At 37.2% G+C, this 22543-nt stretch overlaps 1 protein-coding gene across 3 annotated transcripts in view; it reads left to right on the top strand.

The window, feature by feature from the left end:
• RPRD1A (regulation of nuclear pre-mRNA domain containing 1A) overlaps positions 1-22543 on the top strand; it is a 46748-nt gene that overhangs the window by 1506 nt on the left and 22699 nt on the right. The window contains exons 2-7 of one of the 3 annotated variants that reach the window (XM_030010862.2): positions 10160-10289; positions 11016-11122; positions 11206-11300; positions 12259-12385; positions 12484-12659; positions 15751-15833. In XM_030010862.2, the coding sequence (XP_029866722.1) occupies positions 10160-10289; positions 11016-11122; positions 11206-11300; positions 12259-12385; positions 12484-12659; positions 15751-15795 (680 nt within the window). In that variant the 3' untranslated portion in view covers positions 15796-15833. Of the gene's footprint in view, positions 1-10159; positions 10290-11015; positions 11123-11205; positions 11301-12258; positions 12386-12483; positions 12660-15738; positions 15834-22543 lie in introns of those variants that run through there. The other 2 variants (XM_030010861.2, XM_030010860.2) reach the window with 2 other exon arrangements.

The following is a 22543-nucleotide window of genomic DNA, read 5'->3' as shown; positions in this document are numbered from 1 at the left end:
AACTCGCAGAAATGATGTGTAATGGAATACAAAGAGTGCATGGCTGGATCACAGCTACCTCTTGGTTAGGGGGCATAACTTCACAGCAAATGGATTGAACTACCCTTAAAATAAAAATCTTGAGTATGAATTACTCAAAACTTCACAATATAGTATGGAAATATGTTCCTATAAACTCTGTAGCTTTTCACATGGCTACTGTGTTTTTGTTTAATATATGCTTTTTGTGTGAAATGTTATCTTTTGAACTTTCAGGCATGAGTTAAATTATTTTTTTCTGTTGCCTAAAGAAAGACCTATTTGGTGGCATATTTCATCTTGTGAAATAAACACATTTTCACTATGTGTTTGTTGCAAGCTTGCTTTCTTGTTCTGAGAACAAATGAATGGATCTCCCATCTGTGTCTGAAACATTTCACATTTCTGGGCCTTCTAAACAAACAACTTGAATGTTTGATGTTCTGAATGATATCAGAAAGGTATCTTAAACTAACTGGTACAGAGCCAGAGTTTTGGTTGCTCATCTTAATTAACATGCACAATACCAGTTCATAATAATCTATAACATTAGTGGTCAGTCCTTAACTTTAGTATTAGCATAATTTTCTTGTGCTGTTGGACTAATTGGAGAAATGAAATGGGCTATATATTTGAAGGTAGTATTGAGAGGCAAGGATAATGATCATCTTAAGAACTCCTGGGAATGCTTTGCTTTTTCTCAGCTTTCAATGTCTGGCTTCCACTTTTAAGCCTGTTCTGAGGGTGTAGCTTAGGAGCTTCGAATGAGCATAGCTGCTGCAATGGGTTTTATCTTCAGTCTGTTGAAGCTGTCATCCAGCTTTTGCTGCTTCCAAGTAAGATTTTTCTGGTGACCTCTTTTTGAAAGCCAACCTTCAAGGATCTGTGAAAAGTATGTGATAGTCTGCTTCCGGTAGGAATAGCCTAGTTGCTTTCAATGTCCTATACCTTTTCTTCTGCACTTTTAAGGCTTATGTGAAGTGTTTTTTCTTCCCTATGTTCCTCTACCACTTCATTTGAAGCTGGTGTAGTTAATATAGGCAGGATGTATTTTAATTTTCCATCTCTGATAATAGTACCTAAGCTTCATAAATGTTAGCTTACATTTGGCTGGCACTAACTTTTTGCTAATAGCAGCACAGAATTGTAAGATGGTCCCTAATTCTCAAAGGGTGGATTTAGTGGTCAAAGCAGACAGCATGTGGAAAACGAGAAGGAAAACCAGTATGCTGTGGTGAGGTGACTTGCATAAAACATCACAAAGCAGAATGCTGGCAATGAGGCCATAAATAGAGTAAGTTTAAGGCTCCTGACTTGTCCACCATCCAAGCTGTAGAAACATGATTTCCCTCCTACCTGAGAGGAAAATGATCTCTATTTGGGGAATACAGACACAAAAATTATTGGCATTGTCTGCTGCTATTGCTAGCCAGTAGTGTCCTGGAACCTTGCCTTTCTAAAATTTATTTCCTTTCATTGTATCCCTTTTTTGTTGTCACCCCTGTCTCCAGACCTTCCTTCCAGCCTACTCCCTTTCAGGCTCATGGAACATTGTATAACCGAGTTGCACACATAACAGTGTGATACTACATTGTTTTCTGGATGCTTTCAGTTTTGGTAAAAGATCCCTTGTGTCAGATCAGCTTGCATGAACCTTTCTGAAGATGTCTTTAGTTATTCGTGAAAACAAGTGCTAGGATCACAGCTATTTCGTTCCTGAATGTTTGGTTCTGATTCTTTTATTTTTAAAATAGTCAGTGTCTTTATATCACGTTGGAGTAGTAGAGGTGAAGAGGTAGCTTTTCAAATGTGCATATAACTTAGGTAACATAAAATGTTAAGCCCTTTCTGTTTACTTTGATTCATTGATAGTGTTTAGGTCCCATATTAGGGCATCTCTACAGATCACTGGTTCTATACAGCTTCTTCTACAGGTTTTCTACAGTTGAACTTTCATTGATTCTCTTGGTTAATTCTTGCATTTAGATGTAAACAAAACTTGCACATCTTTGTCATAACTTGGAGCAGTTACGTAACACTGGGTTTGTCTTGCTGTACTCCAATATTGCTAAAGTTGTATTCAGGCAGTTGTTGTAACTCATGATTACTGAAGGAGAATGCATATATGCTTTTTCCCTAATACTACCATAGCTTTTATATGTAGTTCTTAAAATACTGGCATGTAAAATTCATAGGGTCATTCTTAGAAATAATAAAAAATTGGAGGAAAGCTAGTATAAGGTATTCTGGAATTGACTGTATTGTGAAAGTCCTGATGTTATCAGGAGTCCTGATAACTCTGAATTGTCCAGACGCTTCTAGTAACATCACAAATATTTAAGGAAAGGATGTTATTTTATACAACCAGTAGTTTGATGAAATTATGATAAGGAGTTGCATATAATATGCTTCAAGAGGCTGAGTGTAGAGATGTGCTGTTTAATGACTGACCTCAAATATGTGCTAATGAAAAAAGTATGGATGAACTGTGCCACTAGTGTAGGGCTGTGGCAGAGCTGGTGCTCTGCCTGGGGTATTAAGTATTCCTGATTCTGCATCTGTGCAAAACCACTCACGTGTTACTCAAAGTACTCCAGATTTCAGTGTATGTATGTTAGTAATCTGTTAGTATGATTAGTGGAGAATAGATTCTGTAGTTCATTGATCTTTTGTTCATTGATGAGTAAAATGATGAGAAAAGATGAATAGAATGCCTTTAACTTAAATGACAACTGTAACAAAATAACAAAGATTTCTCCTGTTTTGACAGATAAGCAGAGGTCTACAATGACAACAGAACAGCTCGTTTTCCACTTTGCTGTTGGTTAAATATGTCTTTAATTATTCTGATGGGTTTTTTGCTGACAGTGTCTTGTGCTGTGCTGCTGATGAAAATCCAGCAAAACCAATAATTAGTTTTGAAATAGATGAGTTCCCTGATGGAAAGCTGGTGCTGCCACAAAGGAGACTGAGGATAGTATTGTCCCTTTAGGCCACAGCCTGTGTTAGCGCTGGCTTATGCTGATCATGAGTCTGCATTCTTTTGAATGTCATAGTTGATTTATGGAATAAATAATTTGGTGGGGAGGCTGCTCTTCCAGTACTTCATTTGTAGTAAATGTCTTAATAATGTGAATCTTGTGCGGTTTGGATTTTTATTCTAGAAAAGTGTGGCTTTTTTTTTTTTTGTACTTGTGATCTGGCAGCTTCATGATTATGATTGTTTCAGAGTAACTTGTGTGGATTAACTTTTGTGATAATGTGGCCACATAACCTAATTATTTTACAGACACCTTTTGATTGCGGGTTAGGGAGAATTTTGTAAAGGCTTGAAAGGTGTGCCTTGAGGAAAATGATCCTGCTTCAGCTAGATTTCAGATGTATGAAATGTAACACCCAAAGTTAAATAGTTAATAACTTAGTAGACATAAGCTGACTCAGTAGTTAAGTAGTAGTAATTAATTAACTGTAATGTGACTACATGACTCATTCCCAAAATGCAACGCTGGGCCCATTAAAACTATTTAATTTTGTGTATCCATAAAGGGATTGACTTACAGGGGTTTTTTTAAACTTAAGTAAAGTAGTGGCATTACACATACAATTTTGTTGTGTAAGCCTGCAGCCACTGAGTGGCTGCTGAGAAAACCCTTAGGAACCCCCTTGAAGAGGCTCTTCTGAGATGGAGGCTGTTGAGACTTACTTTCTGTTATTTGCAAATCAGGTATGTTCCCTTGCATACATCTCTTGCTCCCTGGTTTCAGGATTCTCTGCAACTGTAGGGGTTTGTTGTTTGTGTTTTTTGTTTTGAAATGAAAAATTTCAATTCCATAATTCAAAGCGTCAACCTTCAAGGGTGAATGGTAAGTGCTTGCTCAGTAGGCTTCATGTGCTATTTGCTGTACTGGGTTAAAGTGTGTTCTTTTTAAAAGGAAAAAAAAAAAATTACTAAATGTTTGAGTTTGGTAATATGGTAATTTTTATTTCAAGCTCCAGTTAGCTGTCTGTAGTATCTTCCTGTCAGCTCATTTTCTGTTAGGTTTTCCAGGTCCAGCTCTGTCACTTGTTAGGTGTTTATGTCCTAGTGATATTTTAATAGTTGTCGTGTTGTGTCTTTAAACCCTATTTCAGATTCAGGTATCTGTTTCCTCAGAGCCTGACATGGCATCTCATAGATTAGTCAGTCTCAGAAACTGATGCTGAAGAACACAACATCCTCCCCGCCCCTTAGTCACTTGTCCTCTTGTTTTAGCTCTCATCTGTCACCCCACCTGTGTCACAGGGATTGTTGTCTTCACTGCAAAGCTTATCCAGGTTAGCAGAGCCATTGTATATTTTCTTTAAGGCAGCTACAGTTGCGTAAGTGCATCTGGGCTGCTACAGAGGGATGTATTTTTAGCGTTCCACTCTGCCAGTTTACCTGCTGTTCCATTTTATTATGCTTGAACTTTTTTTTGTTTTGGGTGTTGAAGTCATTCAGTGGTATAAAATGCAACTATTTTTGCTTATTTATGGCTGTCTACGACTTCTGCTGCTGGGATGTATGCTAGTGTTTGGGTCCTCACTCGTTATAGCTGTTGGCATTGATGCAGTACATTTTTCTGAAGCTAGTGGCTGCTGTGGCAGTTGCTCAATGCTGCTGAAAATTGGAAGATAGAGGATCTTAGTAGGCAAATTTAGAAGGCCTAGCAACATTGAAGCCAGAATTGAAAGATGTACTACATCTGAATTACTCTGATATTCAGTCAACTGCTTTGGAGCAGAACCACAGCCAAAAGTGGTGGAAATATATTGCCCTGCAGATGTGAAGTGCATTTCAGGAAACAAGTTCCTGATTTAAAGCAATTATTTTCTGTACTATGTAGTGTAGTTTTTCTACAAAGAGAAGGAATCTTTTTCTGCTGGTGGTTGTAAGATTATTTTACTTAATGGTGGTATAGTGTCATGGGCCAGTGTGATACATTTGAGAGAATAAATAGATTTTGTTTTATTTAAAAGAAACCAAACTATGGCTTACTGATTTTACTGGTTAGTAGGTGTTCTTGAGGAGGCCAATAATATACTTAAGACGGAGGTGCTTGTGGGTACCTTCCTGCTTATCCACATGAATCTTCTCATCTATGCAAAAAGGTTTGGAGATCAACCAACAGCGGGAAAAAGTTCAGGTGAATGCGAGTTGTTGAGTCAAGTTAGAGATTTACAAAATGACCTACAGTCAGGAGCAACAGATTAGCAATATAAGAATCTTTCACTTTAAAGTAGTCACACTTGGATTGTGTAATCCAACCTGACTCATTGACTCTCTGAGTCTTGAAAGAATGCAGTGTGTACAAATCTATATTCATTTATTGCTGTACTACTTGTGTTCTGCTATCTTACCTATACCTGCCTGTCTTTCATCATTCTGGTTCTGAATACTTAAGTGCAGTGTCTTTTTTCCTATCCTAAAACTGTTGTTATTGCTGTCGATTCGTACTCATCTTGGCATTGTACCAGCCAGGTGATGCAGTGAAAGGAATTGGTTTGTTTCACATGTTTAGGTAATTCAGGATACACTAAGTGCAGTGAGAAGCTTCTACAGAGTAATTATGTTGGAATGGTTTCCTTGGTTTGTGACCGACTTTCTCTTGTCTCTCTGGTAATTTGAAGCTGATGGCCTCTTTCCCAGCAGTGGCTGTATGCTGTGTTCCCTTTGCCTACTATCCTTCAAACTCAAAGTCAAGATACTTGGACCCTCAAACCTTGAACACACGTTCTGTGGGCAATCTCATTCCCCTCTTTGAAAAGGAGACACAGCAGTTCTCAAACCTTGGTAAAATTCACCAGGAGAATCAGGTGACTGCAATGTTGAACCCTTAGTTTAACTTTTTCTTAACAGAAGGTTAATTAATTTTAAGATTAAGTGCTCGTTGGTACCACATGCCTTTTTTGGTTTTATTATCTTTGAATTGTCCTTTCTGGTGGTAGCCTCTCAAGTGACTTTTTACAGATACACTTTCAGTCATGTTACCAAAGATGCTGCACTTAATCAGCTTGCATAAAAACTCAGGTTAGCTATCAGTGTGAAGGGTCAGTGATCTTGCACTCAAGTTTCAGTGCTGCTTGGCTTAAAAAAGATGAGTTGGGTCTTGTAATAAAAAGTTTAAAAGCTTGTCAGGTGTTGACAAAGATGTTGTGTAACTTCTTTTGCAAAGATATGAAGCATGCTATGACACAGCAAGTGTCCCAGAGAAGTGCTGACACTCATATACTCTGCTGCATATATGTAGACTAGTGTAATTCAAAAGCAATTGAGCCAAATCTTTATTTGAATCCATATTAGAGAACTTCAGTAAAAAGGAAACTGGTTAGTGCTGATAAATGTTGCGGGATTTTAACCTACTGATGCTCATTTTCTCAAAACCTCTTGTTAAATGATACTTTCATTTGAGGTCAGTTGGCATAGCAGAGCCGGCCTGTAGAAGGTTAAAGGCTGATGTAACATTTTCAGATGGGTCAATAGTCTATGTACTTGTAGTGGGATATAAGTGAAATCTCTTATGCTTGTGTGTTTCTCTGTAGTTTCTTCCTTTATGTCTGAGATGGCAAGTATCTCTCAGCTCTAGGGAAAAGGTGTGGAACAGCATGAAACTAATGGGCATGTTTCTAGCAATCTTCATGAGACCTCAATTTCCAATGCCAGGAGGTAAACCTGGGGAAGACAAATATGGGTGATTATGCTGGCTTTGATTGCCAGAGTTAACCTCAGTGAAAATAACATGCTTACTGCCTTCCAAGGTAAAATACTAGAGTTTCTTGCACTAAAGTGGTGGCTCGTCAGAGTTCTCTTAAGTATTATGGACTCAAGCATACAATGTCAGGGCATCTATATTGGACTGGCAGAGAACCAGGAATACCCAAGACAGGCTAACAAGTATGCGTTTCAAAGAATTTAAGACTTGATAATGAGGATGTCAAGTCTCTCCACCATAGATGCCTGATGATGCTGCAGAGTATTCATTGGCATTTAAATATGTCAGATACTTTTTTTTTTTTTGGGGGGGGGGGGGGGGCACACTTGGTTTCAGTTGCAAGGTGCCAATCCCAGTTAGTCTCATTGTGGATGCTTTAAGAGTAATCTGCTTAGTATGGCCCTTACACCAACCAGCACCACTGACATGTTAAAATATTTCAGAATCCAGCGCTTCAGGGAGCTGCTTTGGTGGGTAAATGGTAAATCGACCTGAAACAAGCAGAGGAGTTATGTGAACACTGCACAGAGCTTCTGAAAAGATGATTCAGCCCAACATGGATGCTTTCTTAGCAGTTTTGTGTTTGCAGACTGTACTGTTAGTGTACCAGAGGTACTGTGGGGCTAGCTACTTCTAACACTATACGTTCTGACAGTATGTGCTTTTCAGATCCTTCTTTAACCTAACGTCCTACCTTTTTTTCTTTCATTTTCTTCTGACAGTAAGACTGCTTTTGCTAATAGCCTTGCCATGTGTTGAGGATGTTTTTTTAAATAGTCTTAACTGTTCTTTGATCCATTTTGGTGTTCTGAGATACATCAAAGCGCAGGGCTGAAAAGTTAGTGTCGCTGCTACTGAAGAGAGATGCTTTAAACAGATAATTTTTTTCAGAACAGATCTATCTGGTCTGGAATTTTTTATTTCAGACTTCAATAGCTAATTTACAGTCATAGCAGCAATAGAACGCTTGCGTTTTTTTCAGCTCAGAGTTGTCAACCTCAGTTGCTAAAGGTTACGTTGCCCTTTAGTCTCGTGTGTAAGGCAGAGCGGTAGTAGGCCAGGATGTAACTACTGAAGATTGGTGAAGTGAAGGGGACAGCTTCTTGAGAGTAGGCATAATTTTTAGCTTTGGAACTTTGGAATTAAATATTACTTCACAATGTTCTTTGTGAACATAAGGGTAGAATATTAGTCGAATTTCTAACCAAAGCCACAGATAGCTTAATAGCTTTTTGATGATTTTTGTTCATTATATGCAGCTTTGGTTCTGTTGAATTGTAGTAGGAAGCTGGAAAGGTGATACTAGAGGAAAGCTTGAAAGTGACTTTCTGGATTTTAGCGTGCTTTTTCCAAACATGGTATATTGATCTATTTAACTGTAGTGAATAGATCAAGTCTAGACTTTGTGAGAATCAACATCACCTGACTTCATGGCACTGCATACATCGCCTGTCTTTACCAGCTCAGTTGATTTGGTTACTTGCTGGAAACAAGGAAGCTGAGGTCTGTCACAAATGAGTTGCCTCACTGAGGATTAAAACATGACTTTTCTTTCTGTGAAATGGACAGACAAGGACCTATTGTGCATGCAGTTCAGAGGATGTAGAATGGGGAACAGTCTGCTTCATTAGATTTTGAGTCCTAATTCTGGGCTTATTTAAGAAATGGGGGAGACAGGCATGGTCAGCTTTGGTCAATGCTAGTTAATTTTCGTGCGCCCATGAGACAAGACCTGTTTTTTAAGATTCTCTCTTTGAATAATTCAAAGCTTTGTATGTGACAGAACTATGATTTACTTGAAACATAGGTAGGAGACGTGTTGCTATATTGTCAGTTAGTTTTTAATATAGAAATTAAGTAGCATAAGTTTATAAAATCTACATTTTAGTCTAGCCAGCTTTTGACCCAAATAGATGAATTTCCTGGGAGTTTGCATGTAGTGACCTCACTGTTTGGAGCAGACTTTTAATAGATCCACCTTGTGTGAAGCACTTCCAAACTAATTCGTTTTTGCCCTTTTTTAGTTTTCCTTGATTCTAAGAGATAGGTGCATTTTTACTTTTAATGCAGAGGTTTCCCCCCCCACTTAATCCAAAACTCTCTTAACTTGTTGGATATGTCTGTCCAAGAGGATGGGAAAAATTCAGTACTCCGAGGAGAAATCCTTCAGAGGAGTATTTCTATAGTGCAGAATTTATTCTCAAAAACAATTCCTTAGAATGGAAGCATATCAACATTGAATTTTCTGTTTGTATGTGAGGGTGCTAATTCTGCATGTTTGAGAGGTGTCAGTGGAAATTAACAAAATCACATCATATTGGGAACTAAGCATGAGTTTTAAGAAATCCTAGATTGGCTTTACCACAGTGCTGCTTTCCTCGAGAGAGCAGAAAAAACTTAAATCCTGTCTCTCAAGAGAAACCTCTTTTTAAAGTCAGAGCATACATACTGAGACTGTGTGGTGATAATGGATATTGGAAGTTTTCCTGGTGTTAACACAAGGTTAGAAGGGTTACAATAAGAGTTGCAGCTCTGAGAAACCTGTAGACTTACGAAGATTAGATGAAGTGTGGTGGTAAATGAAAATACCTAAGTAGGAACACTTAGAAAACGTGGAAGAGATTTTCAAAAGCAACTTGTAAATATGAAGCTTGTAATCTATTATATGTTAATGCGAATGGGGTAGAATGCTTAAGATGCTTGGAGAAGAGATATGTTGCAGGAGCCTGAAAGTGATTTTTTTTTAAAATGTTTTCTTGATGTTACAGCTGCAGGCACATGAGTGTTTTAATGATTAGGAGATGAGGGAGGGGAGTATCATGGTGATATGGAGAGATTGACTGTTCAGTTTGCTCAAATATGAGAATGAGGGGTGGTTATGTAAGACTGAGTGAAATTCAAATCAAAAGGAAGAGGTTCTTCACATGAGTGATTGTGGATCTGTGAAGCTCCTTGTCAGAGGACTTCATGGGCGTAAGAATTTTATGCAGGCTCAAAGGGAAGCTGAAGTACTTTGAACAAATCCATGAAGACTACCAAATGGACAAATCACATAAGGCTCAGGAAGACACCTAGAAATAGTTGGGGGCTGAAGAACACTTTGGAGTATCTTTCTTTTTTTTTTTCTGTTTATTTTTGGAGGTGGTGCTAGAGGGAGCTTATGTCATATTATGAAGGAGGAAGAATCTGAGCAAAGAGTTACAGCAGAAGGGAGAGAAAAGCCACTGGGTGACCAAAGTCTTTTCACGTTTTTAAATACAAAATCAGACTGAAATGTTGTAAGCAGTAATGACAATAGGAAAAACACATTTGATTTGGGTTTTTTGTGTTTAGTATAAATGTGGATAAATAGGTATTAGTTGGAGGAACTAAAATTTCTAATAATTCTTGTTTATCACTCTTTTTATTAGCAAAACCAAATAGGAAGCTGACATTCCTGTACCTGGCCAATGATGTCATACAGAACAGCAAAAGGAAAGGACCAGAATTTACGAAAGACTTTGCTCCAGTAATAGTGGAGGCTTTTAAGCATGTTTCAAGGTACAGTAAACCATTATGTGCACTGTCCTTCATCATCCTTCATCATACTGTATTTGAGGGGTATTTAGAGAAGTCCTCAGTTCATCTCTTCTGACCTAGCTAGTCCTTGTGCTATTTCTGTACTTGAAGTCTTGTTAATTTAATTTGTTCAATTTTCTTTAGATCTTGGGTAGTCTTAATGCTGTTGCATGAAGTTACATAGTAAATTCATCTGCATTCAGTCCCTTTTGCCTTAGAAAGCTGTTAGCTATGCCTTAAATTAAGACTTGCTTTCAGTCTTTATAGCATTTATGTGCTACAGCAGTTTGCTATGTTTCATTACCGGTGTTGCATGATTTGTTATTCCCCAGCAGCCGTTCATCTTGTTGCATGACGATGCTAGAGTCTTGATACAGAATTATTTTCACATGGTACGCAGCTGTTGAAGCAACACAAACGTATTTGCAGTGTTTGCGTAATAGGGTTATAGACCTACGGATTTATGGGTTGAGCAAGCAAACAGAAAGAGGGGACTGGGTGTTGGCAGTTTTTTTATGTGCTTTCTGAGACATCTTGAACTGGTCTTTGCTTTCTTTTCTTTAAAATGTGATTTTGTTTTCTGAGGTTACTGGACTTCTGATACTTTGGTATTGCTAAGGTATGCCAAGGTCCTTCTGTGACAGATAATCATACGGCAGTGCTGTACTTTTCCTGAGTGCTGATTTTTGCTTTTTTACCTTGTAACAGTGAGTCTGATGAGAGTTGTAAGAAACACCTTGGCCGAGTGCTCTCTATCTGGGAAGAAAGGTCTGTTTATGAAAATGATGTATTAGAACAACTTAGGCAAGCGTTGTGTAAGTATTTTGTGTGTGTATGAAGATTGAGTCTCTTGTTTGAAATGTTATTTCCCTGACTCCTCTGTTTTGTTTTCATTTAGATGGAGACAGAAAGGTGAGGAAGCGCACATACGAACAGATAAAAGTTGATGAAAGTAACTGTTCACCTCGAAGTTCTCCCACTGACCCTCCACAGGTAAAAGCATGTTTATAAAATTCTGTATGTGCGTATGGTTTGATACAGAATTTTTCAGTTACTCTTGTTTTTGAATGGTCTCTGTTTTTCTTTTTAATGAGGTACTGTTTGGGTGAGGGTGACTGTACCTGAAACTTCTTCACAGTACTTTAGGTTACAAGTGGAGCATGCTCTAACTTTAGTCAGTTTGATGCTAAACCAAAATGTATGAACTATATATCCAGCTTTGTCCACGTCAGGATTTCAACATTAGTTTCTACAATGTTTTAAGTTCTCATTTGGTTTCCAGGGTGGTAACAAGTAACATGTGTATTAAAATAAGATTGTTATCGATTTATCAATAAAATACTTCTCAATGTTGCAATCGCTGGTTGGGAAAAGTTCTTGTCTACCTTGCATTGTTATAGCTTCTATAATTGTTGTGGGTTTTTTGTTATGGTACTGCCCCATCTCTGAAGGCTTTTTGTTATGGCAAGGAATGACTGTCCCCAAATAATCACAATTTAGTATGTTTCTCTGTAACAGACATCTGGCCTTCTATGAACATCAGCCCTACTTCCAAAAGAAGTGCAGTGATCTAGTCTGATGTGATAGTGAAGCAAAAATACAAGAAAAATAATTTCAAAAATGTATAGTAAAATAAAAGGTACTGTAAAATAATCACTACTGTCAAAAATAAAAGATTTATAAGTAGTCCTATACCAAGAATTTAAATGAAAAATCTATTTTAGGAAGGTGACCTTTAAAACTAGGAACACTTCAATGTTGTTCTGAGAATTAATGGCTTGGTTTTGTTTTGTTTTCCGTCTGAGAGGGGATAGAATGTTGGTATAGTGCTGATATCATAAATGCTTTTAAAATTACCATCAAATTGATTCCATAAGCTTATTGTGAAATGCTGCTTTGTACTAGGATCTGTTTATTTAAACTAGTTACCAATCTTGCATGCTTTTTTCAGACCACAGATCTCATTAGAGCATTACAAGAACTAGAAAACGCTGCCTCTGGGGATGCAGCAGTTCATCAGAGAATAGCTTCTTTGCCTATAGAGGTCCAAGATGTGTCCCTGTTAGACAGAATAACAGGTGAGGGTTGGGGATCCAGTAACTGAAATACTGTTCTGAGAACTTAACAGTATGTAATGAAATCATGCTTTACTTGGTTTTCTCTGCTTGCTTTTTAGATAAGGAATCTGGAGAGCAGCTTTCCAAAATGGTAGATGATGCATGTATGTTGCTGGCGGATTACAATGGCAGGTTGGCAGCTGAAATAGATGATAGAAAACAGCTAACTCGAATGTTGTCGGACTTTCTCCGATGTCAAAAAGAATTCCTTGCAGAGAAAGAACATAAGCTGGAAGTGCGTAATGTTTTGTTTTAGTCCATTCTTCACTAGAGCTTGTTCTTGCAAATGTTTTTAGTTTGCCTAAACAATTTTTCTCTCCAAAGGTAAATATTTAATTGCTGCTGTTAGGTCTTTGCTTCCAGCACATTATTAACAAGATTTCTTTTGGTTCTAATGTTCTAAATCTATTAAACCAGCTCAACATTAGGTAATGTTACAACTGTAATCACTTTAGTGTTTTTCTTTCTGGTTTTTAGCCTATTCAGTCTTCATTACATGTACAGACTTAGTTTCAGTAGTGCAGATAGAAAGTCTTATCCTGAATGGTACAAACTTAATTCTTCATAGAGTAAATTTTTTCTTGTTCTTTTTATTCATTGTTGTAAGTCTTAGTTGTGTATTACATTGTTTAATAATATCCTTTTAGTGAATAGAATGGTCTTTCTCGTAGTTGTAGGTTTGTGAAGGTACCCACTTAAAGGGTAAGAATTTAATTTCTTGTTTCAGCACAACTCTTTAACCTGACTCAAACATCCATTGGGCCCAGTAAAATGTAGTTTTAGCTTCTACAGCCTCTGACATGGCTGGTTAGCAGCACTAGCACTATTAGGACAGGGCAAATCATTAACAGAAGAAGGATGCAGAGTGAACAGCTCATTACGAGCAAATAATCCCTTAAGTTACACCGTTCTTTGCTACTACCAGTCATCTGTTTTCCTTTCCTACCATGTAATACTGTCAAGCCTCCTGTTGAACATCCAGCATATTCTAAATAGGTCCATAGTTTCATGTCCATTGCTTCCCAAATACCTTGTCTCAGCTTTGAGGCATAGGTTCCAGCGTTAACTTGAGTATTACAGTAATACTGAAGCTGCATCCTTCTGCAAGGGAAGATAGCTGAATGGTTGCAGTGCCCTGTAACTGCAGCATAAGCATACATGGTGCACAAATTAATTGCTTTTCAGGTTTCATCACATAGGCCTGTCAAGAGCATTTTCTTCACTCTGTGGCTTCTTTACCCTTTTATAACTTCAGAACTTGAGTTCAGATTTTGTGGTGTCTTTGTTCAGGAAAATGCTGTTCGCAATGTATCTGAAGTGATCATTCAGATCAGTTGTGTCATTCCTAGACTACTCTTATTTCTTGACTCCCTTCCTTTGCTCTATGCCTCACAGAAAAGCAATTGATGAAAGTTCTTGCTGTCAACTTCACTGTGTTTATCCTGGGAGAAGAATATCAACCAACTTCATGTAAGATAGGTGGTATGCACAGTAGTGCTGATTGCAGTAGCAGCTGATCCAACTGCACAATGGAACCTGCGAAATTAAAGAACAGGAAGCCTTAAGCTTTTCATCACCTGCCTTACCTTCCCTTTGTGTGTGTAATGTGTTTGAAGGATAAGTTCCCACAGTACCAGCGTAGGACTGATTGTCTTGAGACACTTCTTTTTGTAGATCATGACTAGCAATTAGACCCTGTTTAGGTATAGTAGACCGCTGGGATAGCGAGTTGCTCAAAAGGCAACTGTCCTTCAGACAGATGTATACTTCTGTAAAAAGAAGAGAGCTCAGTTAATCAGAAATTACAAATGGAGTGCAGCTGTGAACAGATTCCACCTGTTTGTTGTTTTCAACAAATAAAAACCAGTTTAATTTCCCAATATTACTAGATCAAAGAGTTTGTAACTGTAAGAGAAAGCAATTGCTTATTCCCAGGCTGTCATGGTCCTTAAAACTGGGTTTCTTGGCCAAATTATTTTAACTGTTAAAGGATCTCATTCTAATACAGTACACTTCCTGTTTTGGACTAGTTTCAGAGGTCTTTCTTTAGAAAGCAGGAGACAGTCCTGTAGCAGTCTGTTTTAAACAGATGAAGTCCTAGGATGTTGAGGTATACTGTTAGAATGTTTTTAGACTGATCAGTGTGCTATAAATGCAGGTTACTAATAAAAAACCATGAGGCAAGATGGTGTCAACCCTGGGTACTAATAAAGAGCTATAAGGCAAGAGATTGTAAAGAACAAGAACTTTAAGATCAAGCTTCTAAACTTATGTTAAGATGAGTGAAGTGACTTTATGCTCACTACCAGTAGTGCTTTTTGGTTTGGGGAGTGCAGGCTGATAAACATTCTGAAGTTTTGAAATGTAAGATCAGGATGTCTTCATGATACTGTCTATAGGTCCAGCTGACTTAGTTTATCTTTTTATATTATTATTTTTAAGAAATGGCTATCTTCTGATGTAAACACCAAATATCTGTAGCCAGATGCATTTGTTTTCTGAAGCAAGGACTCTTGTTTTTACAGTCTTAGGAAATACCATACCTCAGATTGAGCCTTGCTTCTTGGCTTCTCATTTGAAATAGCACTGGAAAAGGGCCTGTCACCTAATTCTTTGAGAATGTATTTCTTGAATTGTCTGGTCCCTGGGTTTTGCTGCTCAGGTTTAATTTCTGGTGAAATTAATTTGCTCTAGACAAGCTTGTTTCCCTTGTTAGAATTCTGGCTACTGACATTTTGAGTATGACATTGTCTCTGGGTTGTAACATATCAAGTCTTAATTTCTTTCTGCATTAGTATCACTGATCTGTGAATATATTGCTGAGATCCTACCTTACTGATTTGTCAAACACCCAGGTATGGTAAGAAACAAGTGGTTGTATTCTTAGTGGAATCTAGAAATGTTACCTGCTGTTGACCTGGTTTAACAGTATTAGAATTTGAATGTCCAGAGAATTCTTGCCAACTTGAAACTTTAGATGGGAGCTTTAGACCTAAATTTGCAGATGTTTTATCTTCTGAAGAAAATTTACAGGTAAGTAACTTTGAATAACCAATCTTTCCATGAGTAGTTTTTTAAGAATAAGAGTTTCTCTAATAGTAATTTCTAAACAGAAGTGCATGATTCCCATCAAAATTAAGGTAATGTATGCATTAAATCTTGACAGGAAATTTTGACAACAGATAAGTAATAGGAGCTATCGTGTCTGCATCAAAATTTAACTGTACTGCTTAGTAGGTGACTTTCATTAAGTCTGCTCTGGGTAAGTAGTGTCATCTTTAACTCTTAAATTGTTTTCTTTAACATCTGTCTAGCTTCTGTTGCAGGTGGTGGACATGGACCTATCTTCTAATGATGTCACCATCCATTAGTACAGACATCCTGCTAAAAATAAATTTAAGAATCAAAATCTTGTATTGTCTGTTGTTTTTGAAAACTGAAGAGGAGGAATTCTGTAACTACTCATACCAAACCTCTGCTATTTTCATCTATATTCTCACAAACGTTACTGAGTTTATGCCTGAGATGGATGAGTATTTATCCAGTGTCATTCCTTTTTCTTGAAGATTAAAACTTTCACATGGTTATTCCTAAAACCCACAAGTCCTTTCGGTTAAATCGTTCAAAATTCCAAATGCAGAAGTTTGGGTGTCACTTGCATTGAAGCTGCCATTACCAAAAGGAGAGAGCTGTGAAAACAAGACTTTTTCAGACTTTCGCTTTTTAACTTACACTCTAGCTATTGGGTTTACGTGAACATCAGAAATGAGAAGTGATGGATATAGAACTTGTCCTTCACAAGCACAATAAAGAACTTTCACTTTATTAATGTACATCTATTTTACATTTAATGTAGGTCACAAAGATGTATTTTATTATTGCTCTTATGCCCCTTTAGAGCCCACCTCAAATTTGGGATCATCCTAAAGAGTATTTTCCCTTCACTTTTGTAAGTTTTAAAGTAGTATAAATATTTAAGGTTCAGTGTACGGTAGCTGTATCTGTAAACTTGTATAGGTTTTATAGGTAGATGTGATTCTCTCTGTTAGAGAAAATGGAAATATTTGCAGAAAGATCTTTGTAGGAACCCTTTTTTCTCAGAACTTGGAGGACTAATATAATTTCCTGTTTTCTTCTACTTTGACTGACTCTTTCCTCTCTGCTTCCTCCTTGTGTCCCTCTCCTACCTCCCTGCCCATCCCCTAGTTTTTGAACAGAAATGTTGGTTGATCTGTTGATCTCACTGAAGGCTGATAAAAAAAGCTTTTTATGTTATTCAGTAACAGAGAATTTGATATACATAAATTAATATCCAGGTGCGCTCATCTTTTGATAAAGACTGTCCTGTAGACATTCTAGAATTAACATGACCTTAAAAATACAGGGATGACATGAACAAGAGAAATACTTTTTTCATATTGCTTTGCTTTTGCCTCATCCACAGTCTCGTTGATTACAGTGTAAATAGACTCTTACTAAGTTTCAAATAAAGCCTTTGATAGTTCAAATTCTTACACAACTTGTTAACAAGTGTGGGCAGGGGATCATATGACCTTTTTCTAGAAAAACAAGACAGCCTCCTCTCGCCTTCATTTTGATGTTACGGAAAAACATAGCATTGCTACACTTAGCATATACTAGATGATCCAGTTTCTTACATAGTGTTTGTATCAACTTACCACTTTAAATGGGGGAACATCTTGCCACTAAATCCAAATTTTTATGAAGTAAATGCTACTCTGGGAGGCCTGCTGTGTTTCAGCAGCTTGCATTTAATTAAGACACTGTTATTGATGGTGTTGCTGTCGTGCGTTCCTTATTTTCTACAGCTGTATAAACAATATTCATATCCTTACACTCACACATCTGGTTATAATTGTTCGTGGTTTCTTAGCATGTTGAGAGAATATTATATGTTCAATGCACTTTTATTTCATGATTGAGCTTTATAGCTAGATATATATAGCTTGACTTGCCTTCTTAAAGGGTTTAATTTTGTCATGGGATTTTATGGGTAAACAGCAAGCAGTTAGTCATCCTAGTCTGTAGCGCTGGAGTCAAAGGCTTTTTTTATTTTCCTCCCCTTCTGTTCAGTTCCAGCTTAATGGTTTCAAATGCAGACAAAAATGTTAAGTGAAGAATTTATAGATGGCAGTGGTATAACAGGCCTCTTGTGTTTAGGTTTTGGTTTTCAGTGTGAGAGTGGATTGATACCATCATCGACTGTTTCCCTCCACTATGGCCTTTGTGTTGTTACAGGGTGTAGTGCTTTCCTTGCTGGATTTTTTTTTTTTTTTTTTTTTTTTTTTTTTTTAGACCCCTTATACTTACCTGGTACCTTTTTGTATGCTGGCTTCTTTCTTTCAGTGCCAGATGAACTTAGAGTAATACATTCAGTCATGCTTCATACTTTTCAAGTCAACTTAAAATAATTGGGATTCCAATCTTCATAATCTTGCAGCTGAGCAGCTAAAGTATTTTGCTGAGCTTTGGTTGAGGAAGATGCATTTGTAGCTTGAATCTTACACTGCTCTTTGTTACGGGGTGGAGTTTGCAGCCTTGCAGGTGATCTACAACTCCTTAAATGTGGCAGCACCACAGTAACTCAAGTTAATCTTGAGTTAGAGCTGAGCTGTGCTGTACCTGCTGCTAACAGTGCAATGATTACAGAACTGGTAGCTGGGAAATATTAGGAAGTAGGCAGTATGGTTCATCTGTACTCATCAGGACTATTTTGAGTATTTAAGATCTGATGCATGCTTGGCAGCAGAAGACTCCCTGTAAGTAGTGAGACCAAACAGACCATGTTGTGTGGTCTCTTGACATTATGAACCATCGTGTTCGTTTCTCTTCAGGATTACAGCTTCAGAAATTGAAGCTGGGTTGACAGTGCTTCCCATTCAGGGAGTATATGACTTCTACTGAAAGAGGTGCTTGAATTGATCTAGATAGTCTTGGGCTGAGGGGAGCATGACTGTGGATCTCTTTTTATAATAAAAAAGGGAGGAGAGCCTTCACCAGAATTACTTTCTTCTGTGGGCCAATTTCAAGTAACTTTGTTTTTTCAGAGAAATGTATGTAGCACTTAATCATCAGGAGGGTAATGTAGGCTAGGGATCTCTAATGGACAGATTCTTTTCATTCTAGTTCTCCCCATCCTACCCTGAATGAAATCAAATATGATTCAGAAACAGGCCCCTGTGCTTAGAGATTTGTATAGATCGATTCAAAGTCCTTGCTTATAGGTTGGCTTTGAATGACCATTTGAGATGCTTTGTGCAGTGTAAATAAAGTTGAGTTGCATAGTACAAGTCCTTTAGTGAATATAATCACTGGGGGTTTTGTGTTTCTTTTGAAAAAAAAAAAATCAAAAAACAAAAACCACAAAACCCAAAGCAAAAAAACCCAACCTGCCCCCCCCCCCCCCCAAAAAAAAAAAAACCCCAACCAAAAAACCCCAACCAACTAAACTTCAGTAAGCTTCAGTAGTTTGAGTTATCTGCCTGAAGATGACTGGGGAAAATTAAGCAGTCACTGCAATACTCATTTGTCCTTAAGGTTTATTAGGTTAGAAGTTAAAGAATGTGAGGGGATGTTTAAAACGAGACACACGTTGCATTTCTGGTCTGCAACAGAAGTAGAGTTGCTAAGCATGCTTATAGGTTGCTAACCTATCTTTTAAATGTGGTTGTTCTTTTGTTTCCATGAGCATTTTTTTCAGTGGCAGGAGATACAGTTGTAAAGGTTAAGTTTTGTAGAAGTAATCTGCTGGACTAGAGTGGAGAGCAGCAGCCCTTATGTCAAACACAGCAAAGCAAAGTCAAGTGGTCGGTGTATTTTGTTCCTCTCTGCTGTACCCACTTCATGAGAATAACGCTTATTTGCCCTATTTCTTATAACAAGCTCTCTGTACTTGAGCAGTAAATCCTTTTTTTATATTGTGACTTCACGACTGCAGCCTCAGATACTATGGTACATAGTTTCTCAATTTGTACCTGAAAGAGTGTTAGACATCAGAGCTCTGTGTTGTCATTCAGAGTAACAGAAACACTTGAAGACTTCCACTTCTTAAATTGAATTACCAGATATTTGAGTATAAATCATGGCTTTTCTAACAGACTGGGCAGGTTGTAGGTTGTACTTTGCTGATCCTTGTAAAATAAGGATAACCTTTTGCTTCAGTTCATCATGTTTCAAAGCATCGCTTGTCACATTGAAGATGTAACATTTTTTATTACGCTGTTTCAAAAACAGACCAACTTCTGTATTTATAAAAGTTTTTACCAATTTCACCCTTATTATTTGTGAAGAGTGGGGTTTTTTAACCTTAACTCTGTAGCTCACCCATTACTTTTTATTTGAAAGAAAAAAAAAAAATGTACAAGATACTAGATACTGGGTACTTTAATCTAATACCCTTGAGGTACCTTTTGAATTCCTCATTATAAAAATACCGAGGGAAGATACTGGTCTTATCTAGGTAGGACTTGCTGCTGTTTGTGAGACTTTTAGACAGTATGTTCCTGGCTGTTGGAAGCCAAAAACTTGATACTGTTAACCAAAATGAACGGATCTATTTGTGTCATCCTCAGAAGAACAAGTTTTGCAGGTATGTAATGGATTCAGTTTTTGTGCAAACAAACATCTGAGATGATGGGAAATTGAAAACGGAATAATCAGTGCTGTATCTAGAACTTCTCAAGTTTTTGAAGGACAGCTGTAGATTGGCAAGTGACTTCATCTGGTGCTTTCTGCAACAGATATTCCCTTTGATCAGATGTTTGCTGGAAGAAAAAAAAAAACCCCTGGATATAAGAGATGGATGTAAGAACTGAATGTAAGAAATATTGCAACTAGTGCTTATTTATGTCAGCAGTAGCAATGTAGTTTTTCAAGTTAAGACTACACCTTTTCTACAAGCTTGAATTTCCCACAGTAATATTGTTGCTCTTTAGACTCTTTAAAATTCTGGTGTTTGTGTTGCTAGACCTACTAAATTTTAAGAACATATTTTTTTAATCTGTCCTGTGAATACAAAGTCAGCAGAGCTATAAAACCTGCTTGTATCACTCCAACTAGAAGCTTGCTTTTGGAATTGCTATTTGTTGAAGCAACTGTAAACTCTAAATAGAAAGATAAGATGCCACTGGAATGACAGTTAGTAACTACACAGACTAAACATTGGGCTTTCTCGCTCAGTTTGAGAGTTACAAAGGAAATGTTTGTAATCTAGTTTCAAAAAAGAAAATGTTATGGGTGGAAAGGAAAAGGGAAGGGAAGCTATCAGAAAGCTCTGCTCCACAATTTGAGATGACTTGTATAAACAAACTGAATAGAAATCTGTTGCTTTAGCTGCTGTCTTCTGGTAGTTTCATCTAACAGGAAAATAAGCCCATGTGTATTTGAAGATAATTGTGTTCGACTCAAATGCTGTGCTTCTTGGTGTTTTCTTTAAATTGTGTCCTAATTAAAGCCTATGTCATTAGGCTGATACTCAAAAGTTACACTTGGAAAATTTTTCTGCCGTCGTTAAGATCTATAAACTTTCTTATAAATTTTTTGATCTAACGAGCTTCTATATGAAGTTAGAAGGAAGCACCACACTCAAGTTACTCTTTGTTGTGACCTATACTGGTAGATTTTTTTGCTGAATTTCTGATGATGATTTGGCTGATTGGTTGGAAGGGCTGACAAGCAGTGCTTCTAGGAATCTGACAGAAGAAAAGAGAAATGGCTAGAACATCAGCTTGCTTTTCCTCTCAGCCTTGGTGAAACAACGCAAAGCAGATTTCATTCTCTGTTACAAACTTTTGATGTTTCCACTTCAAACCAGCACAGTGTTAGAAAAAGTGATTTTGTAAAATCTGATGCAGAATATAGCAGCACTCATGCATTTGTGGACAGGGCTGATACCTTCTTGAAGAATTCGAATGTGCACAGCAAGGAAACAGTCTACAAGTGGACAACGACTAGCTGTTTATGAGACAGCATTTAAAGAAAATTTGTATCCCGTATAGTCACTGTAGATCTTGGGCAGAGTGCTGATATTTACCTGTGTCCTCACATATACATAGGAAAATAATTCATCAGCTTCTGTAATAGTCTGAGGCGGCAGATATTTCAGAGCCCATTAATGAAATAATAAATTACCTTTTGTTATTAGTTGTATTTTAATGTCAGCATAGGGGAAAGTAAAGTTCTTACTGGAATAAATGTTAACTGGCGCAAACTAATTAGTAAGTATAGCTGATACCTTTGTGACAAAAACCTGTTTGCATTTTTAAAAAAATTGTATTGGGAGTGAAATATTCTTGCTTTAGAATATGTCAAAATTCTGTGGTACGTAAGGACAGTGCACTTTCCTTGGGTTTTTTTGAAACCCAGAGCTTGAATTGAAATTAATCTAAGTCCATCAGTTATGGGTAAAATATCTCTGAAAATAAGAACGTTGAAGAATTCATATGAATCTTGCATGACTGAGATAAGGATCATTTTTAGTTAGTTTTAATAATTCTGTTGTCAAAATGATTTGAGTTCATATGACTCAAAATGAATGAGTTCATAGTTGAGCTTCTTTAATCAGGCACCAAAACTATTTTGTTTCCCTAGTTTAAATTCATGATGATCTTAGGTAGTGGTACTAGTAAACTAGTCACAAGGTTTATTGTGACCATTTCAGACATTTTTTATGTTCTGTATGCTCTTTTCAAATAGCTACTAATGATCTGAAGGACACCTTCAACTTTTCTGTTAATTATATATTCTCCATCTGCAGTTCTTAATAAAGGTACAAGTAAGTAGACAAACAGCCAACAGGTAGAGTTTTAACACATCATGGTAGTGAGGTCTTTTTTTTTGACCAGTAGCTCTCTAATGTGCTTTTTTAAAGTAACATATGCTAATTGCTTAAGTGGCAGATCATGGAAGTTACTAACTTCCATATCTTTTCAGCTGAGGCTAAATGTAGAGGGCAGAAATACTGTTCAGTAGGACTCGAAACTGAATTTTACAGATCAAAAGCATCACACACCAATGTCTAAGTCAGTATAGTAAACCTGGGGAATTTTACTTCAAAAAAATAAAATCCAGACATTTTATAAAATCAGCTACTCCTGATTC

This window comes from Aquila chrysaetos, chromosome 4 (genome assembly GCF_900496995.4).
Source record: "Aquila chrysaetos chrysaetos chromosome 4, bAquChr1.4, whole genome shotgun sequence".
Lineage (NCBI taxonomy): Eukaryota > Metazoa > Chordata > Aves > Accipitriformes > Accipitridae > Aquila > Aquila chrysaetos.
The sequence above is the reverse complement of the archived record's forward strand: the minus strand, read 5'-3'. Positions and strand labels throughout refer to the sequence as shown.